The 25,836-nt window shown below is 45.2% G+C and overlaps 1 protein-coding gene across 1 annotated transcript in view; it reads left to right on the top strand.

Annotated features, from left to right (window-relative positions):
- The first annotated feature begins 5,163 nt into the window (after nt 1-5,163).
- TTL (tubulin tyrosine ligase) overlaps nt 5,164-25,836 on the top strand; it is a 32,865-nt gene continuing 12,192 nt past the window's right edge. The window contains exons 1-5 of the mRNA XM_081265524.1: nt 5,164-5,502; nt 8,491-8,569; nt 15,392-15,624; nt 23,470-23,605; nt 24,512-24,781. Of these exons, the coding sequence (XP_081121650.1) occupies nt 5,346-5,502; nt 8,491-8,569; nt 15,392-15,624; nt 23,470-23,605; nt 24,512-24,781 (875 nt within the window). The 5' untranslated portion in view covers nt 5,164-5,345. The remainder of the gene's footprint in view (nt 5,503-8,490; nt 8,570-15,391; nt 15,625-23,469; nt 23,606-24,511; nt 24,782-25,836) is intronic.

Raw genomic sequence — 25,836 nt, forward strand, 5'->3', positions numbered from 1 at the left:
AAATACCTATATATCTTAGTTAGTATTCTAGTTTCCTAGGACTGCTATAACAACCACAAATTGGGTGGCTTAAAACAAAACAAAACAAAACAAAAACCCTTCTCTTTTGGTTCTGGAGGTTGGGTATTCAATATTAGGGCAGCCGCGGGACCTTGCTCTGTCTTCGGGCTGTAGCAGGGGACCCTTTTATGAGTCTTCCTGCTTCTCATGGTTTCTTGGCTTTCAGCTGCGTAACACTCCAGTCTCTCCTCTGTCTTCACACGTTCTTCTCTTCAGGTCTTTACAGTAACGTCATAAAGATTTTCCTCCTGTTTCTCCTAAAAGCTTGATTGCTTTACCTTTTACCTTTACATGCATTAGGTTTTAGGGCATCTGATCTGAAGTACCACCTTTGTTATTAGCCAAGTGACCACGGGGACATGGGTCTCTTTACACTGATCTATTTCTTTGAAACTCTGCTTCCTGAATTACTATATCTTTATATTTATTTATCTATTTGTTTAAATTTATTTATATTTATTTATTTTTGGTACCAGGGACTGAAACCAGAGGCACTTTACCACTGAGCCACATCCCCAGCCCTTTAATTTTTTTATTTATTTTATTTAATTTAATTAATTAATTTATTTATTTAATATTTATTTTTCAGTTCTCGGCAGACACAACATCTTTGTTGGTATGTGGTGCTGAGGATCAAACCCGGGCCGCACGCATGCCAGGCGAGCGCGCCACCCCCGAGCCACATCCCCAGCCCCTATTTTTTTTTATTTTAAAGACAAGGTCTTGCTAAGCTGCTTAGGGCCTTGCTAAGTGGCTGAAGCTGGCTTTGAACTTTCAATCCTCCTGCCTCAGCTCTGGAGTCTCTAGGATTACAGGCGTGAGCTACTGCATCTAGCAACACCTTTATATTCAAATTCTATAACTTTTGTGGATTGGTGTCTGGTAGCCTTCCTTCAGCCTGGCTTTCCTATTTTTGTTCCTTTGCATTTCTATATGAGCTTTAGAATTGTCCTGTCAATTTCTGTGGCGAGCTCTGCAGAGATTTTGCTTGAGTTGCACTGCAGATCCATTCAGCAAGAATGGACAGACAGCTTTAACAATTTTGAGTTTTCTAATCATGATCATAGTGTATGTTTCCTTTATTTTATTCTTTAAATTCTTTTGTCACATTTTGTAGTTTTCAGTGTAGAGTTCTTGCATAGTTTTCATTAGTAATCTTAAGTATTTGACATTTTTTGATGCTACTATAAATTGTATCTTTAAAAATTTTCATTTTCTATTTCTTTGTTGTTGACAGAAATACAATTAGTGTTTATATATTGACCTTATGCCTAGCGACTTAAGATTTGCTGTGTATATATAACCATGTCATCTTTGAAAAATGACAGTTTTTTTTTTTTTTTAAATCTCGTCTTATTGGGCTGGGGTTGTAGTTCAGTGATAGAATGCTTGCCTCACGTGTGTGAGGCACTGGGTTCGATCCTCAGAACCACATAAAAATAAATGAATAAAAATAAAAATATTGGGTCCACCAAAAAAAAAATCTCTTTTTGACCTGGCTACTTGATACTATTGTAAAATGGAATTATTTTCTTAACTTCCTCTCTGAATTGTTCTTAAACTTTGCTAAATTTGCTTATTAATGTTAATGTTTTGGGGGTATCTGTATAATCTTCAGGATATTTTTAGTTTTTTTCTATATATATGTCATCTACAAATGAATCAATCTCTTTAACAGACATGAAATTATTCTGATTTCATATTACTTTTTAATCATTTTTGGTAAACTAGGGTTTTCCATAGAATTTGTCTGTTTTGTCCAAGTTATTAAATTCATTGGCAAGAATTATTTATAGTATCTTATTTTAAACATCATTAGGATCTCTAGTGGGTTCCGCTTGATATTTTAGTACTGATTACTTGCACTCCCTTTCTTTCTTTCCTTCTTGCTGGGCTGTGAATGGTTAGCAATTTAAGTAGTCTATTTTTTTTTTTAGAGAGAGAGAGAGAGAGAATGAGAATTTCAATATTTATTTTTCAGTTTTAGGTGGACACAATATCTTTGTTTGTATGTGGTGCTGAGGATTGAACCCGGGCAGCACGCATGCCAGGCGAGCGCGATACCACTTGAGCCACATCCCCAGCCCAAGTAGTCTATTTTTAAATTTTATTTATCTATTTACTGGTAGTGCTGGAAATTGAACTCAGGGCTCACGCATGTTAGGCAAGTGCTCTATCCCTAAAAATAGGGTTTTTTTTTTTTTCCTTTTGGCTTTGTTGTTTTATTTCTGGTATATCTGTTTCTTCATTCCTCCTTTCTTTCCACTTATTTTGGGTGTGATCTTGTCGTCCTTTTTCTAGTGTCGTGAGAGTGACGCTTGAACGACTGACTTTCAGTCTTCTTTTTCTAACATTTGTGCTTCAGGCTACACATTTTCATTTAACCATGGCTTTAGCTGTTTTGATGTCATAATTTTATTATCATTCAGTTAAACAATATTTTATTATACTATTGTGATTTCTTCACTTAACATAGGTTATTTAGAAGTATATTACTGAATTTCCTAGCCACTTAATTCCACTGTTTTTAGAGAAAGTGTTTAGAATTATCTCAACCTGTGGAGATTTTTCAAGGTTATGTGTGTGTGTGTGTGTGTGTGTGTGTGTGTGTGTACTGGGGATTGAACCCAGGGTGCTTTACCACTGAGCTACATCCCCAGCCCTTTGTACTTATTATTTTGAGATAGGCCCTCACTAAGTTGCTGAGGAGCATGGTAAGATGCTGAGGTTGGACTCGAATTTATAATCCTATAGCCCCAGCTTCTCCAGTGGTTGGACTTATAGGTGTGTGTCACTGTACCTGGCTGTTGAAGTTTATTTTAAGATCAATCAAAGAGCCAATTTTGGTAGAATCCTTGTGTGATAGTAAAAGCAAATGTGACTCCATTTTGTTTTGTGACTCCATTCTGTAAAACAACCATGCCAAGGAAAAGGGTCATGACTGGGGCAAGATGTTCTTTTCATTTTGCTATAGAAACCTTTAAGAACACGGAACTACCTAATGGGGCATTGTTTCTGTAAACTAGGGGAACGGGGCTCTGTTTCTGTAACTGGGGTGACTGGGCTAGCTGTGATTGGTTAGGCTTCCAGCCACTTGACTGCACTCTCCCGCTTCTGTAACCTGGCTTGCTTGCATTGGCTGAACCCCCAAACATCCCTTTTGCGGTTTTCAGGCTTATAAGGAGAGTCCTTGCAATTGTTCGGGGCAGATCAGGGGAACAGCTTTATGTTCTGGTCAGCCGTCACCGGTGTGCTTCAATAAAGGCTTGATTCGATTATATGTGAGTGGTCTGGAAGTCAGTTTATGAAACCCCAGGACGAAGCTTTAACTATAACATTTGCATCTTTTTGTTTTGTTGTTATTGTGGTTCTGCATTCGGAAGAAGGCGGCATGCTCTAATTTTAAGGTTCAGAAGAGGAAGTAAAGCATATTACTCCTCTTGTATAGCCAGAGAGCCAGGCCTAATTCAAGAGGCTGCTGGAAGTCAAAGACTCAGACAGACAGGGTCTTCCTCTTTGTAGGATAGTAAGATAGCTACATGTTGTGGCACACAGTCTTCCAGCTAAGCAATTTCAGCTGTAAAAATAAAATAAAATAAAATAAAAAATTGGTTTTTCTTTGCTCCAAATCCCACAAAGAATCAGATTGTCCAGATTTGGATCATGTTCTTATGCTTTACCATCTACTATGGCAGAAAGGGATGGAGTAGCCCTGTTGAACTGGGAGATTGCCTTTCCTGTGCCCATAATGGACTGTGTACATCTCTCCAGAGTCTCATAAAGTCTGGAGGGGAAAAGATGAATACTATTATCTAGCAAAGGGGATAAGGAACGCTGTCCCCAAATTAAAACTAAAACAAGTATAAATAGTGTTCACTATAAAAGATAGGTGAGAAAAAAAAGAGAACTACTGGATTGAGGGTCCCTGGCGTTGCTAGGGAGACCATGGCTGTGGAGTGGCAGAGAAGCCAACTATTAGAGGAAAGAATGTGGCCTTCGGTGACAAGCAGCAGGTATGGCTTATCTTAGCATGAGGTCCCCCAAAAGGTGATCCTGGACCAAGGACTTAAAAGCAAGGAGATATCTGTGGAGGAGCAAGTGGGGTAGTGAGTTAGGGAAAGGAAGGAAGCCAAAAGAAGTGCATTGGACAGCTGTGGACAGCAGGGGCTGAATTCTGTAGATACGTTGAAATACAGTCCAGGAAATGCGCCTCCTGGCAGCGTATCCTGCCGGGGTGAGGACGCCAGTGCATTGTCAACCCACTCTTCTCCTGATGGATGGAGGGATGAGAGGGTTGCTGCCTTTGTGCACCGAGCAAGCTCCCCAGGGACAGCGAAAGTGCACAGATTAGAATGGTTTTGCAAAGTGAGCGAATGTGGGCCGAGCTGGGGGAAGGAGGGTGCTTTTACAGAATGCTCGGTAGATACTGTGAACGCGGGGAGCACAGGATGGGAGGTTCTTTCTCTAAAGCAGAATAACAGCTGTGAGGCACAAGGCTGGGGTAGGTCATTCACGAGGGAATATGGGCACGTTTGCGGAAAACCTGATAGTCATTGTCCTCTCTGACCCTCAAATGCACCAAAATCGGTTTCCTAAAAGTAGCTTAGACAAGGCGAGGTCGGAAATAGGGAAGGCTCATGGCCCACGCTGGAAGGGCAGGTCGGGAACGGGTCCAGGACTCCCTGAAGCCTGTTAAGGACTGTTTCCACCAGTGGACGCTGGGGTCACCCAGGCCCCTGGGCCGTGGGACAATCGGGAGGTCTCAGAACATGAAAACAGCGCTCTACCCCAACTAAGCAAACAGTACCGCAACGCTCTGGGTGCTCTAGTCGTTGAGCGGAGAGGAAGGGGAGCGCTGCTCACTCGGACACAGGACAGGGCCGAGCAACTTTTATTTCACTCATAAAAGTCCCTGTGAAAGAGGTGGCGGAGCGGGGGAACTCTGCAAGGGGGGTCTTCCGCTGGCACCGCCTGGCTGTGGTCTCGGCTCGCTCGGCTCGGTGCACCCCCACCGGCTGGCCCGGGGCTGGGGGAGCGGCCCGCAGGCGCCGAGCCGGCCGCGCGGAATCACGGGGAGGAGGCGGGGCCGCGCGGCGGAGGGCGCGGCGTCCCGGCGGCGCTCGCCACTTGGGGGGACGCGGGCGCCGGAGGAGGCGCCGCCTGGGCCCGGGAGGCGCGGCCCGAGAGCGGCGCGGCGCCGGGGGCGGGCACCGTCCACGCGGAGCCGCCGCCTCCGCCGGCTCGTCCTCGGGCGGCGGCCTGGGGCCCGGGCGCGCGGCCTCGCCATGTACACCTTCGTGGTGCGCGACGAGAACAGCAGCGTCTACGCCGAGGTCTCCCGGCTGCTCCTCGCCTCCGGCCACTGGAAGAGGCTGAGGCGAGACAACCCCAGGTTCAACCTGATGCTGGGCGAGAGGAACCGGCTGCCTTTCGGAAGACTGGGTGAGCCTTCCCCGTCCCTGTCCCCGCCCCCGGCTGGGGCGCGCTCCACAGCCGGCGCCGGCGCTTTTGTTTTTAAGGTCGCGAGTCTCCCTTCCGTGTGGCTTCCCGGGCTGATCCCGGGCGGATCCGCCAACGCCCGCGCTCGTTCTTAACGCCCTCCGCTCTCCTGAGTCCCATTCGGAGGGACTCGCGGTGCGGTTCCGCTACTCCTGACAATGACCTGTCCCTGCAGCACGGGGGCTGTCGGCCGCTGGTCCCCGGCTCCCGGGCTTCCGGGCCCGATGCCCCGGGTCGGGCAGGTTGGCGGAGCTGAGCGCAGGGCACGCGGGGCTCCGCAGAGCTGGGAAGTCTCCTGGCGCGTCTCCCACGGAGGACTCCGCCCCGGCTGGTGTGGGCGTGGAAGCGGGCCCTGAAGGTGCTGGAATCTGGGGTTGTACCTGCGCAAGGCTCGGATAACAGGCAGGGAGGGCATTCGGAAAAGCCATTTGGATTCAAAACCGGAGCTTCAGAGGAGACTGTCCCCCAGGGAAAGCTGGAGGATAGTCTGAATTTAGCGAAGGCTTCACCAAAGAACGTGTTTTTACAGTTGTGCATTGAATAAAGGTTTTAACTAGAGGCTTGGTTCCCCTCCATCTCTGCCGGGAGGGAATTGCCTGTTTCACGTGGTGGAAGCCGGCTTGGCACCACCCTGTCCACCTACTCTCCTTAGGAAGGGACAGGAGTGAGGGGAGGACTAGCCGCTCCTTTCCAAATGACGTAATCCAGAAGTTCTCCGGAAGGTGCACTCACATCCCGGGGACCTGAGCATCGGCTCGTGACCTGCTCACTGCACAGTCATCTGGGGAGGGCTCTCTGGGTAGCTGTGTTCCTGGCCAGAACTCACCAGGGATGGGGGTCAGTTGTACTCCAAGAATAGAAGGGGAGAATTGATACCGAGAAAAACGAGGGCTAACCAAAGGGAGCGGTGTTCCTTCCATGTTGGGGAGAGGAGAGGGTTTTCAGAAATAGGTTGAGTGGACAGAGAATGGAAACAGGCCACCTGGAGTTGACTGACCATTGGTGAACTTACTAGAGGATTTGGGTGAGGCCAGTGTTTGAGAACCAAACTTGTTGAGGCAATGCCTTCCTGAGTTTTTTCTTTGAAATAGTGCTGGGGACAACTTTCCATTGCCCTGCAAGTTTATAATGAAGAATGGTGACTCCATGGAAGGGCTGACAGGAGCCCCCCAGAAATCTAGGATTACAGAGAGTGTGCTTGGAGAGTCCTTCCTGTTAAAGGATCTCCTCAGGAACCCTTCCTCAAAAAAGGGGGGTGGGGTGGGAGAGGTAATGTTCATGTGGAATTATTTCCCTGAAAGAGGAAAGGAAACAAATGCTTCTAGTGGAGAAGTTACTTCCTCTGACTTTGTCCACTGCCCTTCCTGCCTTCCTTTCTTCTTGTGCTTGGTGGTGTCTGGCTGTGAAAGCTTAGATGGAGTCTTAATATGGACAACAGTCAAAGACAGCACAGCCCAGGTGGAGGTGGGGCCATTGGCATAGCTGTGGAGCTTATGCCCAGCTCGGAGGTGAGAAGCAGAAACCTATAGGTCTCGAATCTTACATAGGCACCATAGATTCAGCAGGTGATCAGCAAATATTTGGTTTTTATGGGAAAGAAAATAGGTTTTGTGCTGTTACTGGAGTTATTTACCTTTTACTAAAAGTGTGCTACATGGAAACCAAGGAGCTTCAGGGGTCAGGTAAGGGCCCTGGGCATGTGGAGAAGGCCATGCAGGGAGAATGAGGGTCTCTCTGCCACAGGGAAACACTGAAATTCAAGTAATGCCTGACACTTTTGATTTGGGCGTATGCCATTCTCTGATGAATCATTGCCTCTGACATCAACTCATAATGCCTTTATTCCATCTTACTTTCTATTATAGGAAATGCAATGCATTTTGTTAATAAGTAAAATTTAAATCTGCATGTACAAATTTATTTTTTTGCAGTACTGGAATTTGAACCCAGGAGTGCTCTACCACTGAGCTACAACCCTAGTCCTTTTTATTTTTGAGACAAGGTCTTGCTAAGTCACCCAGGTTGGCCTTAAACTTGTCTTCCTGCCGCAGCCTCCAGGGTCGCTAGGATTATGGGCATGTGCCACCATGCATGGATTATTAGGATTTTAAACAAAATGAAACAAAAAATTTTTTCAGTTTCTCTTTTCCCACTTTTTAAAAAAATTGGTGCGTATTGTTGTACATAATGGTGGGATTTGTTGTTACATATTCACACATGCACACAATATAACAATATAATTTGACAAATATCATTCCCCAGTATCCCCTAAAAATTAAGTAAAACTGTGTTTTTATTTTTATCCTTTCAGTTCTAATTTTATAGAGAAGGGTTGTGGTAATGAGAATTGTTTAGAATAAGATCCCTGTGGGATGAAGCACAGAATGAAGTTCTTACTTCTGACATTCTGACATGGCCTGCCCACCACCTCCCTCTACCTTCTGGTGCCTTCCAGAAGCTGGCAGAGACCAGCATGCTTGAGACTAGCAGTATCATAGTTCTGTGCCTTCTCTGATGTTTGTAGAAAGCAGGGCTGGGGAGGTGCAAAGCATGACTCTTAAAGTAGCTTCTTGTATTTAGAGATTGCAAGTCTTCACGTTAAGCCGGAAGAGGAGCATAGTAAGACCAGGGAGAGCTAAAGAGAAAATACCCAGCATGCTCCACTCTAACAAGAAAAAACAAAGGTGGCCGTGGTCTTCGTAGACCTGCAGTATTGGTATATAGCATCCCCTGGGGTGGGGGGCAAGTGGCCAGAAGGATATTGAGAGAAAGACCCTCAGGGACAGAGAAGCCAAACTATTCCATTTCTAACAACCAGAGTTGAAATGAAAAGCCGGGCATGCCCCTCCTGGTCCCCATCTGGCATGCTGATGCCTTGCCGTCACTCCCTACCTGTCCAGGCACCCCTTTGAGCCTGCTCTTTCCTTGCAGGTCACGAGCCCGGGCTGGCGCAGCTGGTGAATTACTACAGGGGGGCTGACAAACTGTGTCGCAAAGCTTCTTTAGTGAAGTAAGTGTTCTTCCATTTTCAATGTTTTACATAAATGTCTTTGGCTTCAAACACTCATGCAAAAATGTGGGATTATTTAAAGGGTGAAAATGCTTTTACTATTCAAAAAGTCCATAAATACCAGTTCTGAAGCTTCTTGTAGGCCTGCATTTTGAGGGGTTGTTGCTGTGGGGTTTGATGAAGCCTAGGTTTCCTCAGGTGAGGCTGCCTAGGAGCACAGCTGACTCGTGGCTTCCTGCAGAAATGATTTCTTGGGGGCAGGTCCTCAAGTCACACCCCTAGGAAGCCAGGGAGCAGGACAGGGCAAGCTGAGAGGCAAGCAAAGATGCGGTTTCAGCTGTGTCACCATGAGACTGTGGAGCAAACGGCACCTCAGAGTTGGCACATCTCAAAGCAAGGACGCTGGGCTTTTGGGCTCCAGCCTCTGTTTGGGGGAAAGGTGGGGGACATAGCTTTCTAGGTTTTTCTGGGCAGAGACTCATCCCTGGAGAAAGGTGTGCATCACCCTCCGCAGCCCCCTCTCCCAGCAGCTAGGGCCTTGCAGAAAAGAGATCTGGGCAGGTGTGAGAGGAGCTCTTCCACCTGGATCCTGAGCAGTGGGTTACGACTGGACGCCACGGGAGCAGGTTTGTAAAGTGGAGGGAGACAGTGTCATATGATGATTAAGATCCAGGGTGGGCAGCATGGGTTTTAACCCAGCTCTGATTGGTGTGGTCAGATCTTGGCCTCCGTACCATGCTCATGAGGCAGTGGTGAGAGTTAAATCAGGTGACACACGTGGAGTATATGTCATTCAGTGACCAGGTACATTGTGTGTCTTTGACTCTGTGCCTTAGTTTTCTTCCCTGTAAAATGGGTATACTGATAGCAGTGACTTAAGCGTTGTTATGAAGGCTTTGAAGGATGCCTGTCGCATGGTTCACAATACATAAGTGAGAGTTCTTATTACTCCTTGGTATGGCTATTATTGCTGTCATTAGAGCAGAATACTGGCTTTGGGCCCTACAGTCAAGGCTGGAGTAGATCTCCAGGCTTTCCATGAACTAGTAAACATAGATATGCAGCCAAACAGAGTTGTGATAGTTTTCTCTAACAATTAAGGTAGAATTTGTCCTTTAAAAGTAGGAAGTAGAATACACTGTAAAAAGTAGCATTCTGGCTGGGTGTGATGGTGCACGCCTATAATCCCAGCAGCTTGGGAGGCTGAGGCAGGAGGATTACCAGCTCAAAGCCAGTTTCAGCAACTTAGCGAGGCCCTAAGCAAGACCCTGTCTCTAAATAAAAAGTAAAAAGGGCTGAGTTGTGGCACAGTGGTAAAATGCCTCTGGGTTCAATCCCTGGTACCCCCCTCCCCCAAAAAAGTAGTGTTCTGCATATTTCACATTTAGCAGCTGCAAGGAGGCAGTGAATGCAGGGCTGGAGTCGTGACCTGGTCCAAGGTGGTATCGTGACCTTGGAGAGCACTGTTGCTGTGAACCCCAGTGTCCAGCGTACAACGTGGAGACAAATGGTGGACAATACCCGCTGTCTGACCCTTGAGGCGTGTGCCATGACTGTGGTGGCACCTTGTACATGGTGACAGGACGTTTGCAGTCTGGGGACTGCCCCCCTTACCAGCTTCCTTCATCCCTCAGGGGTCCTGCCAGGGCCGGGGTGATTCCAGGAGGTCTTGGTTCCCTTTGTCTGTCTTCCCTGGTTTTTTGTGACTTAACAGGACCCCAGAGAGTCAGACTGCACTCTCCCTCATTGTACAGGACAGATTAGCAGCGCAGAGAGGTCAGCTTTCTTGACCAAGGCCACATCCGTGCGGGTTAAGCCAGGATGTTCTGATCAGTATTAATGGGCTCCACGAACAGCATGACTAGGAGTCCCTCAGGGCTGCCCAGAGCCTGGATGGGGCTCAGTGCTGGACCAGGGAGGGCCTGCTTCTGGCTTCTCTCCCTGCAGGGAGTGTCAGATTCATCAAGGTCATAGTCCCAGGGCCTGAGGGGCGTCCCTTCTGCTGGGAGGTGGGAGCTTTCTTTTCCTGGGTGAGCATTACTCCCTTGTAGACCTGAGTAGCCTTCCTTTGTGACTGCTCCCCAGTGGGCTGCTGAGGGGGTGCAGCCATGCAGAGGTCTTCCTGCAGGCCTGCTCTCGTTCTGTCCATCAGAAATGGAAGGCCAGCCACACCTGTGATTTAAACTTCCCAGTAGCCACGTTAAGTACAAAGAACAGGTGCAGATTAATTAGTAATCTTTTTATTCAACTAACTAAATCCAAAATATTGGGCTGGGGGTGTAGTTCAGTGGTGGAACATTTGCCCAGCATGTGTGAGGCCCTGGGTTTGATTCCCAGCATTGTAAATCAAACAAACAAATCCAAAAAGTTGTCCTTTTTGACATGTTACTAATACAAAAAACATTGAGACTTTTTAAAAAATTCTGAGTGTTTAAAATCTGATGTGTATTTTATCTTTGTAGCACAACTTAACTCAGTCACTAAATTTTCATTGGAGACCCTTGATCTGCATTGAGGTTGCATAAAAATTTTATGATTGAAAAAGTAGATATACATACTAAAGTTGTTCCAATGGACATAGAAGTTTTTAGGAACTGAATTGAGCTCTAAAAAAACATTTTAATATTCATACACGCCTTGAGAAAATGGATTGATCTTATTTAGAACTGATTTGGCTTTGAGGAAAAAAACATATCTTTTGCAAAACTAGGTCTATCCCAGTTGAGCAAATTCACCAACTTGCATCAGCTCAGTATTATCACACTGGATTTAAAGGGGGTATTGAATATAATGAAGAGTTTATCAATATCAACAAAGTTTTCTTCAATTTTCTGTTTTTTGATTTTGAAGCCAGTTTTCTTTTATAATTTTTTTAATATTTATTTTTTGGTTATAGGTGAACACAATAGCTTCATTTTATTTTTATGTGGTGCTAAGGATCGAACTCAGTGCCTCACGCATGCCAGGCAAGCTCTCTACCTCTGAGCCACAACCCCAGCCTTGAAGCCAGTTTTTATAATACTATTATAATTGAAACCTGCATCTTGTCATGTAATAAAAACATGTAAAATCATTATTATTAACTTGTTCTATGAAGTTGGAACATGAATTATAATACCTGCATAGGGGGATCAAAACCAGGTCTTTTCCCTGCCTTGGAACTGTAATTGAACTTGTTCCTGTGTAGCATGGATATGGGTAATATAAATAATGCTGCCATTTTTAATCTTGGATTTTTGAACTAAATAATGACATGTTGATTGTATATAATGATTTGTCAAGCATTCGTTTTATATCAAGAATATTTGAATCAGAGATAACTGTACAGTAAATCTTTGTAAAACTCTTTCATCTCAAACATCATCAAACAGAGAGTATTGGCAGAGAGCTTGGTATCATTAAATTCTTTGTCTTCTGTTTCTTTCAACAGTTCCATGAACTGGTGAATCATTGTAACATTTGCAAGTATATTCTGAACCATTTCAACAACTGTATCCACAATACTTTTTATAGAGTCTGCTTCAGAAAACTGAGAAAACAAATGTTTTCTATATGCATCATACAGTAGCATGAAGTGAAAAAGGAAACAGTTGGATGCCTATAATCCTAGTGACTTGCTGCAGGAGGATTGAAAGTTTGAGGCCAGCCTCAACAACTTAGTAAAACCCAATTTCAAAATAAAAAATAAAGAGAAAAGGAGCAGGGTATGTGGCTCAGTGGGTAAGTGCCTCTGGGTTCAATCCCCAGTACCAAAAAAAAAAAAAAAAAAAAAAAGCAATCTAGTTGTAAAATTCTTTGACTCTTTTTTTTTTAATATTCGTTTTTTAGTTATAGGTGGACACAATTTCTTTATTTCACTTTTATGTGGTGGTGAGGTTTGAACCTGGTGTCTCACGTGTTCTAGGCAAGCACTCTACCACTGAGCCACAACCCCAGCCTTCTGTGGCTCTTTGGCAGATGTAAAATATTAAAAAATACTTGCACCATCAGTTTGGTTTCTTTTTTTTCTCTTTAATGTAAGCATGCCCAAAGCATTAATTTAGCAACATCTCACATCACAACTTACCTAAAGCTAAGAAAAATGCTTAATTTTTTTTCAAATTTTGAGTCAGTCTTTGATATTATTTGTTAGAAAGAGCTTGTTATCTGTGGCCAATTCTGGCTGACCTGAAGATATTTTACTTTCATAAAATATCTTTTAAAACTTTTCCTTAAAATAATTTCTTTCACCATATTTCTGTCTAAAGTGGTTTTCCTTTTGTGTTAGAATCCAGGCCATTTTATACTTGACTGAAGTTATAAGCTCAGAGCCTCATGCTATGTCCATCTACACCTAAAAAATAAATAAATAAATATTTCTTAAAAAGTTTCAGGGACTGGGATGAATATAGCTCAGTAGAGGCCTTATATATATTCTTAATTTTTTTTTTTAATTGAAGCCAGGCACAGTGGCACACGTCTATAATCCTAACAGCTGGGAAGGCTGCGGCAGGAGGATCAAAGCCAGCCTCAGTAACTTAGCAGGCCCTAAGCAACTCAGTGAGGCCCCATCTCTAAATAAAATATAAAAAGGGCTGGGGATGTGGCTCAGTGGGTAAGCACCCCTGGGTTCCATCCTTAGTACAAAAAAATTTTTTTTAATTGTTGAAAAAAATTTTTTTTGTTGCATATTTATGACTTTTGCCACTAATATTCTATTTTGACTATTGAGAGAAAAATGTTCATCAAATTCATTATTTGTTTGCTGAAAATGTCTCCCTAGCAAAGCAAACTGCTTTTCACTTGACTGTGTCATAGCCTGGTGTAGTGGCCATCCATTGTGAATTTGTCACACCTGCTTCCAGTCCTTTGTCTTCACTGTCCTGGTCATTGTTCTGCCTTCGGGGTCCCTGCTCAGTTTTGCATCAGAAGAATGCTTTTGCTTTAAATTTAAAAATTAGTCCATACTTATTTTTAGTTAAACAAATAATAATTTTTATTTAGAAAAATAATTGCCCCTTAGTTACTGATTGTCCTTTGCACAGTAGCTCCTGCTGTCTGTGTCATTAGCACGTGGTCACGTCTCATCAGTGCACAGAAGAAAGTTACTTCAACTGAGTAGGTCCATTGTCCCTGAACAGAGCAGTGTTGTGTGTGTGTGTGTGTGATACTAGGAGTGACACATGGGCCCGACATGCACACAGCAGTTTAGTCAAGGGAAATGTCATCCTGCCACCTCAGCAAAGTGCTGCTTAATGGAAAAATACTTTATGATGCATCCATTTTTAAATTAAAATTAAATGCAATTTTTAATTCTGTTCCTGAGTCACACCGCTCACATTTCAAATGCTAGTGGCCACCTTACAGGACAGTGTAGTTTCAGACTTGAGTATTCGGTGAGTTTATATATTTATTTTTATCATTTTTGTTCCTTTGGGTTCAAGTAACTTACAACTTCTGTTGCCTTTAACTTTAAAATTACTTTATCTATCTATCTATCTATCTATTTATTTATTTATTTATTTATTGTGTACCAGGGATTGAACTCAGGGGCACTCAGCCACTGAGTCGTATCCCCAACCCTATTCTGTATTTTATTTAGAGACAGGGTCTCACTGAGTTGCTTAGCACCTCACTTTTGCCGAGGCTGGCTTTGAACTTGCGATCCTCCTGCCTCAGCCTCCTGAGCTGCTGGGATTACAGGGGTGCACCCCTGCACCCGGCTAGAATGACTTTGTTTTTAATGTTAATTTAACTGTTCTTTTCATTATTTCTGCTGTTTGCTCACAGGCCGGGTTTTGTAGGTGAATCATAATGTAGGCTGAACAGGAACAGTTGTTGTAGACAGAAGGAGGCGCAGTTTAGGGAGGCCTCTGTGTCCTGGTTCCTGGGCTAGGGGAAGGCTGGGCAGTTTAGACTTGTGTCCTACCTGGTGCTGGCTACTTGCTGCTCTCGGGAGGGGACTCCTCTGTGACACAGTTCCTCTTTTGTGAAGTGGATCCTGGTGCCTCTGACCTGGGAAGCCGGCAGTGGGAAGCTCTTGGTAAGACCCTGTGTCTGTTCAGGGCCTTCCCAGGGCGGGCCTTTATCTTCTGTGGTGGTGTGTTATTTTGGGACTGAGAGGCATGTTTCATTGTGTCCCCTGTCCTGTGCCCCATTAGAAGAATTCCTTCTTTATTCTGTCACTGAAGTGAGGCTGAGCTAAAAGCAGGAAATAAAGGACTTAAAAATAGTCTAGCTATTCAGAGTCCCAAGTAGAGACGGAGGCCAAGACAGTAATTTTACTAGTTGTTTGACTTTTCTTCTGTCCCCCACTTCATTTTTTGGTGTTGGTCTGGCTCAGTCCCAACCTGTTTGTTGAAAAGGTGTTTTATTCAGAGTTAGGTCAAGTTGGGTGTCCTTAGAAATCCCTTTACTGCTCAAGTTCTGGGCAGTGAGCCTCCTCCCCCATATTTGGGACTGAACCCAGGACTAGGCAGGTCCTCTGAGGCTGAGCTGTAAACTCAGCCCTTTTTATTTTGTGTTTGACCAGTTGTCCACGCTGGATTTGGACTTTTTCTCCTCCTGCCTTAGCCTTCCGGGTAGCTGGGCTTATAGGTGTGTGGCACTGCACCTGGCCGGCAGGAGGTCCTGTGGATGCACTGGGCACGCCTTTACTATTGCATGTAATAGGTGCAGCATGGTAGAGGTCTGTCCAGGGAGGCCGAGAGGAAGCGGTGGGGTAAGGAGGAGACCAGGCCGTGGCTTGACTCCTTGGAAACCCCTGAAGGGAACGCAGTGTCTTTTCTGTACAGGGTGACAGCGGGCACTAAGAAAGGAGCCTGACCCTCTGTCCTCTGCTAGGCTGATCAAGACAAGCCCAGAACTGGCTGAGTCCTGCACCTGGTTCCCCGAGTCCTATGTGATTTACCCAACTAATCTCAAGACCCCAGTTGCTCCAGCACAGAATGGAATTCAGCCACCCGTCAATAACTCCAGGACGGATGAGAGAGAGTTCTTCCTGGCTTCCTATAACAGAAAGAAAGAGGACGGGGAGGGCAACGTGTGGATTGCAAAGTCATCAGCAGGCGCCAAAGGTGAGTTGGCCTGGCTGTCCCCTCTGTTCCTCTGTACTGGCACTTGAGATTCTAATGACACACTCAGGTGGATGCCTAGTCAGATCTGAACTCAGGGCCCATGGACCACATCTTGTTTTAAATGCCTGTTTGTGTGGTAGTGCCTTCTAAATCCTCTCTCTGCTCCAGGACTTCCCTTGAAGCTCCTGATACCGTGTCACCCTCTCCATCTCTAAGTGGCATTTCCAACTTGTCTGATACAGAACTCCTCGTGTCCTGCCCAGCTCCGCCCTCCCGGCCTGCTCCTCTTTTGTCCCGTCTTCTTGGTGTTTGTCCACTAATCACTCTGGGGCTCTTGGGAGCCCCAGAGCCAGCTTCACCCTTGATATCTAAACCTAAAGCGTTAAGTCTTGCTAGTGCAACCTTCAGTTTGGACTCTGGATCAGGCCTCTTCTTGCCATTTCCACTGTTCCCACCCTAACTCAAAGCCGCCATCCTCCTAGGCTCTAATCGCAGTGCCCATCGGCAGCCGGTTCCCCCCAGACAGAGGGATGTTTCACAAACATAAATCTGATCAGGTCACTTCCTGACTTACCAGCTGGTTTCCTAATGCAATCACAGTAATTCCAGGTCCCTGATGGCTGCCCACGCCACTGCACATGTCCCCATATCTCTGATCTCACCTCCTTCTATTCTGGGCCTTGCTCACTGTGTTGTAGCCACAAAGACGGCCTCATGTCCCTCAGATGCTCTAAATTTGTCTCGGGGCCTGGATGTGCTGACGTGGATTATTTGGTTTCTGAGCTCAGCTGTTGCCTTGCCAGAGAAGCCTCTTCCATCTAAATAGCCTCTAGCCCATCACTTCCTGTCTCCCCGTCCAGCTCTATAATACATGACCTGCGGGGCTGGGGATGTGTGCGGCTCGGGTTCGATCCTCAGCACCACATACAAACAAAGATGTTGTGTCCGCCAATAAAATAAATAAATATTAAAAAAAAAAATCCCAAAGCTTTAAAAAAAAAAAAATACATGACCTGCCTGTCTCCCCCAGCATAGTACAAACACCGTACCCACAGCTCTTGTTGGTCTCCATCCCTCCTTGCGGTGGCTCCGTAGTGTGTGTTGAATGACTGCCTAGGAGGGCTGAGGTCTGTGATTTCAACTCAGGCTTAAAGTAGAGGCAGCTTCCAAGGCAGCAGGCACATCAGTGGCCTCTCTGTAAGTACTGTCGTATACTCTTTTAAAAGCCATTCCATTTTGAACTTCCTATTCTTTGGAAGACCATCTGGCCCTTGGTACTCACTCCTGTCCCTGGTCCAACCGACCTCCCCTTCCTTTCCACCCACCATGAGGCAGGCGGGCATCACCTGGAGTCTCGTGAAAGAGGAAGAATTGGGCTCTGGTCTCTGTGGGTACCTCCCCCACTTCTCTGACTCCTTTGTACTCTCTTCTTGAGTACCGTCCCCAGTAAAGGGGGCACTTGGAAGGGGAAATGGTCATCCATGGTATTCCAGATTCCTCCTGTGGATTTGAACTTGGAGTTAGGATGGCCACTGGGAGGACCTCTGATGGTCCCTTGACCCTCTCTAAGACCAGACAGAGGGACACCATGCAGCAGGGAGAGGTAAAGAGGGGATAAAACGTCTGTCAAAGAACTTTTGCTGTGAGTTGAGGAGGTGAGTGGTGCGTGTTAGCTTTGTTTAGGAATCACAGGATGAACAGATGGTGTCTGTTCTTCTTAATACCCACCTAATACCCACCATGTGCTTGGTATCATGGCTCAGCCTTGAAACCGTGTCCAGTATCAAGCTGCTTCACATCCAGCAGCCCTCTGATCTGAGGTCACCTTCACATCTCTCTGGGAGTTCTGCTCCCTGTCCTCCTGTTCCGGGCCATTCTCCAACGTTTACATGGAACTTCCCAGACAGAGAGACTATTAAAGCCCACCTCAGATGGTGTCTCGTCTGTGCCTGGCACTGTCTGCCCCGTGCCAGGACAGGAGCTGGCATCCAGCAAAGGTTCAGGATCTGCACCGAGTACGAGAGTGCTTGGACATGCAGGAATAAGGAGGTGGACGAGGCACATGTGGCTTTTTGCCCTTAAGGACCCAAAGTCTAGTCAACAAGAAGGTTAGTGAGGCATCTATTTCCAGGTGGGTAGGGACCATGACTATGAAGCTTCTCAAAGATCCCCCACAAAAAAAGTCCCTTTAGAACTTTTCCACATATAATGAATAAGGACAGGAATGAATGAATGATACAAGAAATGAGAAGGCCAGGCACAGGTAGCACATGCCTATAATCCTTGTGGCTCTGGAGGCTGGGGCAGGAAGATCACAAATTCAAAACTAGCCTCAGCAGCTCAGTGAGACCCTGTCTCTAAATAAAATACAAAATAGAGCTGGGGATGGGGCTCAGTGATTGAGTGCCCCTGAGTTCAGTCCCTGGTCCCCTGCCTCTGCCTCCCCCTGCCAAAAAAAGAAATGCAGTAAATGCAGGTAACAAACCCATAGAAACATGCTACACCAGTATCCAAAAATTACTAAATAAATTTAAATTTTATGTACCATTTTACAGCTGCAAAATAAAAAAAAAAATAAAGTATTAGTGACACTGTTGCTGAAAGTTGGTAGTGAACTGCTCTGCTGGTGAGAATCCACAGCCCATTGAAAAAGCATGGAAACCCCTCAGGGCCATAAGGACTTCCTATAATTAGTCCCAGTCATCTCATTCTGAAAGTCTACTCCAAGAAATATTTCATGGGCTGGGGTTGTGGCTCAGCGGTAGAGCACTTGCCTCTCATGTGTGAGACCCTGGGTTCGATCTTCAGCACCACATAAAAATAAATAAACAAAAATAAAGATATTGTGCCCATGTATAACTAAAAAAATTCAAAAAAAGAAATATTTCATCTGCTGCAAAGACATTTACTACTCTGTTATCTGTAATACCAAAATAAATATTTTTTAGAAACAAATCCATTGTCTAAGTCAATAAACAAGTGTGTGTGTATTTTTTTTTTACTTCCGCACAATGGGATGCTTTAGAGCTGTTAACATAAGTGTGAAGTTCACATAGAACAGTGGAAATACTGATAACATAAAGTGAAAAAGAATCTGCCATGAGTTCCCTGTGACTGACCAGGCTCTGTCCATGTGCACAGGAAGGTGATATGAAAAAATAAAATTAATTAATTAGAATAAAATATGGTTAGCTTTTCAATTTTTTTGTTAAAAAAGTTATAAAACTTACAAAAATATATCTACTGAACTCCTTCCCTTTCCCCCACTATTTTTTCCTAATCTGCCACCGTTAAGTATATTAGTTTTCAATAATAGTTTCCATGAGGAAATTGCACAAGGAAAACAAGGTTGGAGCCGATGGGAGGGAAGGGGGCTACCCTGTGCCGCAGAGCATCTGCAGGACGGTCAGGGAAGCGCATTGGGGTGCTCACTCTGGAGGAGGTTTGCTGGCAGGTACAGAGGACGGAGCGTGAAGCCTGAACTTGAGAACTGGTAGCTGGAACGAAACTGGAACCAGCAAGTCCGTGTGTGGTTCCTGAGGGAGGTGAGACAGAGTCACGGTTGCAAAAGAGAAGAAGGGCACTTTCCATGTTGCTTTGCAGTTTCCAAGAGCCCAACCAAATGGGGGGACTAGTGACAGAAACAGGCAGTCAAGAATGGGGTGCTCTGAGGAAAGATGGGTCATGGAATTAATGAACAAATGGCATTCGTGTGTACTGAAGGTATCAGATCCACATGGAGATGAGCTATAAATCCAAGGACTGGTGGGAGGGCCCTACAGACCACGAGTGAGCTCAGCAATGTACAGTATATGAGATCCACACACAAAAAAACAGTTGTGTGGAAACCAAAATTAAAACTGTATCATTTACAGTTACCTCAGAGAAAATGAGGTGCTTGGGTCTCAATTTGACAAAACATCTATAGGTTCTGAATGCTAAAAAAAAAAATTAGAAATTATGGAAGATGCCAAACAGCACCTAAAAAAATGAGCAGACGGAAAGTATGCGAATTTCCAGTTCACTTAAAGAGGACTCATTCTACTATAGTTATACATCAGTCAATCCTTTTAAATTTCAGAGAAGGCAAAAAGCTTGGGCCACTATCTTGAAGGCTTGGATCCTGCAACTGAGTTGAGGAAGGCTCGCTGTAGTCCTGAAGACGCTTACAGGGCAGTTGAGTTGACTAGAATACCAGCCAATCCTCTATAGGCATCCCCACTGCCAAAACCATGAAGCCAACAGAAATTCTAGGTCTTATGCTGACATTAAGATTACTAGAGATGTGGTGCCTTATTCGATGGACTACTTTGCATGCACAGGAAATTTTGATAAGCAAAAATTCTTATTCCTGGAAAATTTGATATGTTAGGAATAGATTTACCTAGTAAGATGTCAGCAGTTACCATTTTCTGTGTTGAAATATCTGAAAAATATCTTTGAATTTTTCCCACAGATGCCAGATTAAGATGAATAGACTGTTGTTGATTGTGGTGGTGGTGTGTGCATGCGTGTGTTCCACAGTTGTATGAAGTCTCGAGCACTCCCTATTGTGTGGAAAGCACTCAATAAATATTTATGGAAAAAAAATGAGCAGACGGACTGTTCATGGCTCTCAGAACTCCACATAGTAAAGATATCTGCAGGGTTACTGTCACTGCACTGGGACATCAGCAAAATGGGCATAAAGCTGCTAAGATTCATAAGGAAGCACACAGGCCCTAGGATAGTGTCAACAATCTTGTAAAAGAAGAATGACTAGAAGTCATCACTGTGACCAATGTCAAGGTGTGATGCTGTGGTGCTCAGTGCCCTGGGGTGCTCAGTACCCTGGGGGTGCTCAGTGCCGGGGGAGGTGGGGGGCGCTCGGTGTCCTGCGGCGTTGGCGAAGGAATAGAAATGCAATCAGTGGAGCAGGACAGAGAGCTCAGGAGTAGACCAAGCACAAATGCCCACCCGAGTTTTGACAAAGATCCCAAAGCCATTCAATAGAAGGAGAAGCTTTTCAACAAATGCAGCCAGACAAGGTGGATATCCATAGACAAAAATAATCAACCCAAACTCGCCTCAACAAACCTTACCCCTTGACTGACTAAATTAATGTAAAAAAACTAACTCAAAGTGGATCATGGAATTAAATGTTAAATTAAATATTTTGGATGGAGAATAGCAGGTAGCACTTGGCAAAGAATTCCTTTTGGGGGGTGGGTGTGGTGGGGGGAGGGGACTGGGGATTGAATCCAGAGGCGCTCAGCCACTAAGCTACATCTCCAGCCCTTTTTTGTATTTTATTTAGAGACAGGGTCTCTCTGAGTTGCATACGGCCTCACTAAGTTGCTGAGGCTGACCTTGAACTCATGATCCTCCTGCCTCAGCCTCCCGAGCCACTGGGATGACAGGTGCGCCACCATAGTGTGGCAAAAAGTTCTTCAACTTGTTGCCATAAGTACAGTCCACAAAAGCAAAAATTAAATAATTGAAACTCATCAAAATATCACTTTTGCTCTGTAAAATACATCTTTAAAAGGACAAAAAGACAAGGTGCAGATGGAAGAAAGGATTTGTAACTCCTGTACATGACAGGGGACCCAGGTCTGGAAAATGTAAATGACTTTCAAAACCAGCAGCCAACAGCAGACACCCCATCTGATGAGAAGATGGGCAGAAGAATGTGGGCATACTTTTCATTGAAGAGGCTACGCAGGCAGAAGATAAGCAAAGGAAAAGATTTCTCCAAATGATTAACTATTAGAAAAATGTAAATTAAAACCACGAGCTGTCACTTTATTCCTATTGAAGTGGCTAAAATAAGTATTAATTATAGCGATAGGTTGCCAGTCTCTGGGACAGCTGGAGCACTCAACCTTGCTAGTTGGAATGTGAAGTGGCACAGCCTCTCTGGGTGGATAAAAAGAGCCAAAAAACTTGGCAGTTTCTTATACAGTAAGCATTAGATCTGGGCACAGTGAGGAGCACCTGGAGCTCTGGCACTCGGCAAGTGTAAAAGGAGGATCACTTGAGCACAGCAGTTTGAGGCCAGCCTGGGTAACATAGCAACAACAACAACAAAAAAAAGCAAAAAGAAAATCCAAAACAAAACAAGCTTGAACCTGCAACTACCATGCCACCCAGTATTGGCACACTCCCGGCCCGTGTCCTGGAGAGGTTTAAACTCTGGTTCCCACGACAGCCTGTGTGCGATTCTTCATCGAAGCTTTGTTTGAAGCTCAAACTAGAAACGATGCAGATGTCCTTCAACAGGTGAATGATTAAACAACAGGACAGTTGATACCACAGAGGTCTGCCCAGCAGCGACAGAACCAGGGAATGATGCCAAGTGGAGAAAGCTGGTCCTGCAGGAGCACATAGTGGATGACTCTATTTGTATACCATTTTGTTTTTGCTGAACTAGGGACTGAACCTGGGATGCTCTACCACTGAGCCACACCTCCAGCCCTTTTTATTTTTTTATTTTAAGACAAGGTATCACTAAGTTGCTGAGGCTGGCCTCAAACCTGAGACCCTCCTACCTCACCTTCCTGAGTCTCTGGGATTACAGGCGTGCACCACTGCTCCTGGCTAGTATGACATTTTGAAATGACAAAATTATAGAAATGGAGAACGGATTAGTGGTTACCAGGATGGGGATGGGTTGCGGGAGGGAGGAAGGTGTGGCCTTACGAAGACAGCACAAGGGATCTGTGTCACAATGGCATTGTTGAGAATTGAAGATATTTACAAATCATGTCTGATAAGGGACCTGTGTCTAGAGCACAACACACACATACACCTACACACATGTACCTCGTATGACTCAATGATACAAAGACAATTAGCCCAATTGAAAATGTACAGATTAGTTAATAAACATATAGGAACATGTTCAACATGACTAGTTGCTAGGGAAATGCAAATTGAAACCACATAAGATACCACTTCATAGGCACATACACACGTACTCCAGGAGGGCTCTAATCAAGAAGACGGGAGATAACCAGCGTTGGTGAGAAGCTGAAGACATTGGCACCCTCAGACACTGCTGGTGGGAATGTGCAATGGTCCAGCCATTTTGGAAGAGTCTTGTACTCCCTCATAAAGTTAAACAGCTGCCGGGCGCAGTGGCATATGCTTGTAATCCCAGCAGCTCGGGAGGCTGAAGCAAGAAGATTGAGAGTTCAAAACCAACCTCAGCAACTTAATGAGACCCTAAGCAATTTAGTGAGACCCTAAATAAAAAATAAAGAGGGCTGCAGATGTGGCTCAGTGGTTAAGTGCCCTTGGGTTCAATCCCCTGTACCAAAAAAAGAAAAAATAATGGGTGAATATTATGATATGTTACATCTTAATTAAACTGTTCAAAAGGACATATTGTATCACTTGTTTGATGTGTAGGAACAATTTAAGCGTATCCATTTTTTTATTGCTATGCCACAAGAACATCCCTACACATTTGTGTTTATGCCTCTACCTTTCTGATATTTCTGTAAGGTAGTGTTAGAAGTGAATTTATTGGTCATATGCGCTACAGTCTTTATGGTGGCCACTCACCTGGAGTACATGACCTTTGGTTCAAGGGTTTAAACAGTGTGGGTGTCTGTAAAACTAAAATGTTACATTGGAACCTGCCAGTATGGTGAAGAGAACCTATGTGGCCCAAGAGTCAGTTGGGTAACGCCAGGTGCTCTCATGGGGACAGGGGAGAGGGAGGGGCCTGCAGGAGGGAAGGGAGGGAGGGGACCCGTGAGCAGGCCAGCGAGAGCCTCCTTCTGCGGGGTCTTTCTCTGGCTCGGGGAGCCTCTTACCCTTGGCCTGAGCTGCGCTGGGGTGTGTCTTCTTCTCTGCCAGGGGAAGGCATCCTCATCTCCTCTGAGGCTTCCGAGCTTCTGGATTTCATAGACAACCAGGGCCAAGTGCACGTGATCCAGAAGTACCTTGAGCACCCTCTGCTTCTCGAGCCGGGTCACCGCAAGTTCGACATTCGGTAATGCTTTGGGGTCCGCATCTTGTTTTCCTCCACCTGGAGGGAACGGGAGGGGGGTCCAGGGTCTGGTGGGAGGTGGGACGTGCAATATGAGGAGGTGTTTTATTGAATGCAGAAGAAGGGAACCGAGCTCTACTGAATTTTCTACTTTAGTATTTCTTCTTTCTAGGAAACGTCACTAAGGTGATGGGTTTTATTTTTTTGAATGCATTCTCTGTTAGGAAGGGGCTTGTGGGTGCAGAGAGGAGTATAAGTGCACGGGGCCTCCTTGTGGAGGAAGCTGAGAGAGGTACGTGGGACCCACAATCCAGACACAGTGCACTGTGACCCTGCCAAGCCGTGGTCCCCACTTCATTATTGGTGTCATGCTTTTTACGAATGTCATGCGCATACCTGCCTCAGGTTTCTGGACTCTCAGTTTCTGAGCAAGGGCCTGTCATGCAGGAAGAATTGATGTGGTGCTTTCTAGAGCCAAACAGCCTCTCCCCAGCTTGCCCTTGACCTTGCCCTCAGCTCTTGTCTCCCTGAGGCCTTCACAATGACTTGCTGCTTCTCAGACATCAGCCGGAGTTGGATCAGCTTCCTGAGGAGCCCTGGTCCTCTGCAAACACCGAAGGGGCAAAGCGAGGCTTTATAGGGTATCCTCAAAATCTACCCAGATCTTTGCAAAATGCTGTCTTTTTAATGGATTCAAGTCTCCACGTCGTCATTTATGGTGATGACCCACCATTGTGGCTAACTCACAGTTTGCCTTATATAACCCCAGAACCCACCTTGCTCCCACTTGCCCACCTCACACACCATAGAGAGATAGCCGATGCCTACGGTTTTGCTCCAAGTGCTGCGTGCACCTACTGCGTGAGAGGCTGAGCGGAACCCGGGTAACAGTGCTTGTGTTGATTGCAGAAGCTGGGTCTTGGTGGACCACGAGTATAACATCTACCTCTACCGGGAGGGCGTGCTCCGAACTGCGTCCGAGCCGTATCACGTTGACGACTTCCAAGACAAGACCTGCCACTTGACCAACCACTGCATTCAGAAGGAGTACTCCAAGAATTACGGCAAGTACGAGGAAGGGAACGAGATGTTCTTCGAGGAGTTCAACCAGTACCTGACGAGTGCTCTGAACATCACCTTGGAGAGCAGTATCTTACAACAGATCAAACATATCATAAGGTAACGCCCCGCGCCTTCTCAGTTTTTTCCCAGCAGCCTTGAGTGTTCATGCTGCTGAAAGAATCGTTCCACTTAGGTTGTCTAATTTATGGGCAAAAGTCATTGGTGATGATAATTTTAATTTTAATACCTGTAGGACCTGTAATGATGTCCCTTTTTTCACTCCAGATATTGATCATTTATATTTCCTCTCTACTTGGAGGGATTGGCTAGAGGGTTAAACTTTTCAAAAAAAAATAGCTTTTGACTTTATGGATTTTTCTCTATTTTTTCCAATTTCTTTGATCTGTGCTTTTTCATTTTGGTTTCTCAGGGGGAATTAATTTCCTCTTCTTTTGTTTCTTAAGGTGAATGTTTAGATCATTGAATGGAGAGATTTCTTTTAAAAAAAACAACCACCACCATTTGGTGCCTACAGTTTTCTTCCAGCTTCTGCATTAGCTGCATCCTACTGATGTTCTGTTCTTATTCTATTATTTGTACTGAAATATTTTTAAATTTCCCCTGTGACTTCATCCTTGACTCATGTGGGACTTAAAAAATTTTGTCTTAATATCCAAATATTTGAGGATTCCCTAGTAATTCCATTATGGTCACAGGGACATACCTGAAATATGGTTTCATTTTTTAAAATTTTGTTGAGATTAGTTCTGTGGCCCAGAATGTGGCCGGTTACAGTGCACTGAGAGGCGCGCGGTGCTTTTCCTGGGTGAGTTCCCCAGCGCCCGCCTGTCGGGTCGAAGCTGAGGATGTTGCCTGAGTTCCCCCTCCTTGCTGACTGCCCTGCCTGTTCCGATCCTCGTCACAAGCAGGAGTGTTGGCGTCCTGGGCGAGGTCCTGGGTTGGCTGGTACCTCCTTTCAACTGTTCTGGGTTTTCTTCATCTGTCTTGCGCTCTGTTGTTAGGTGCACCTGTGTTTAGGACTGTCCCTTTTTGAACTGGCCATTTGTCAGTGTGTAATTGTCTGTGTCTCCGGGAGTCCTTGTTTATTCTCTCTGATTTGGGTCACGGCCTCCTGCTTTCTTCTGATTCATGTTTCCGTGGTGTGTTTCATC

The sequence above is a fragment of the Spermophilus citellus genome, assembly GCF_964194105.1.
Source record: "Spermophilus citellus genome assembly, chromosome: 13".
Lineage (NCBI taxonomy): Eukaryota > Metazoa > Chordata > Mammalia > Rodentia > Sciuridae > Spermophilus > Spermophilus citellus.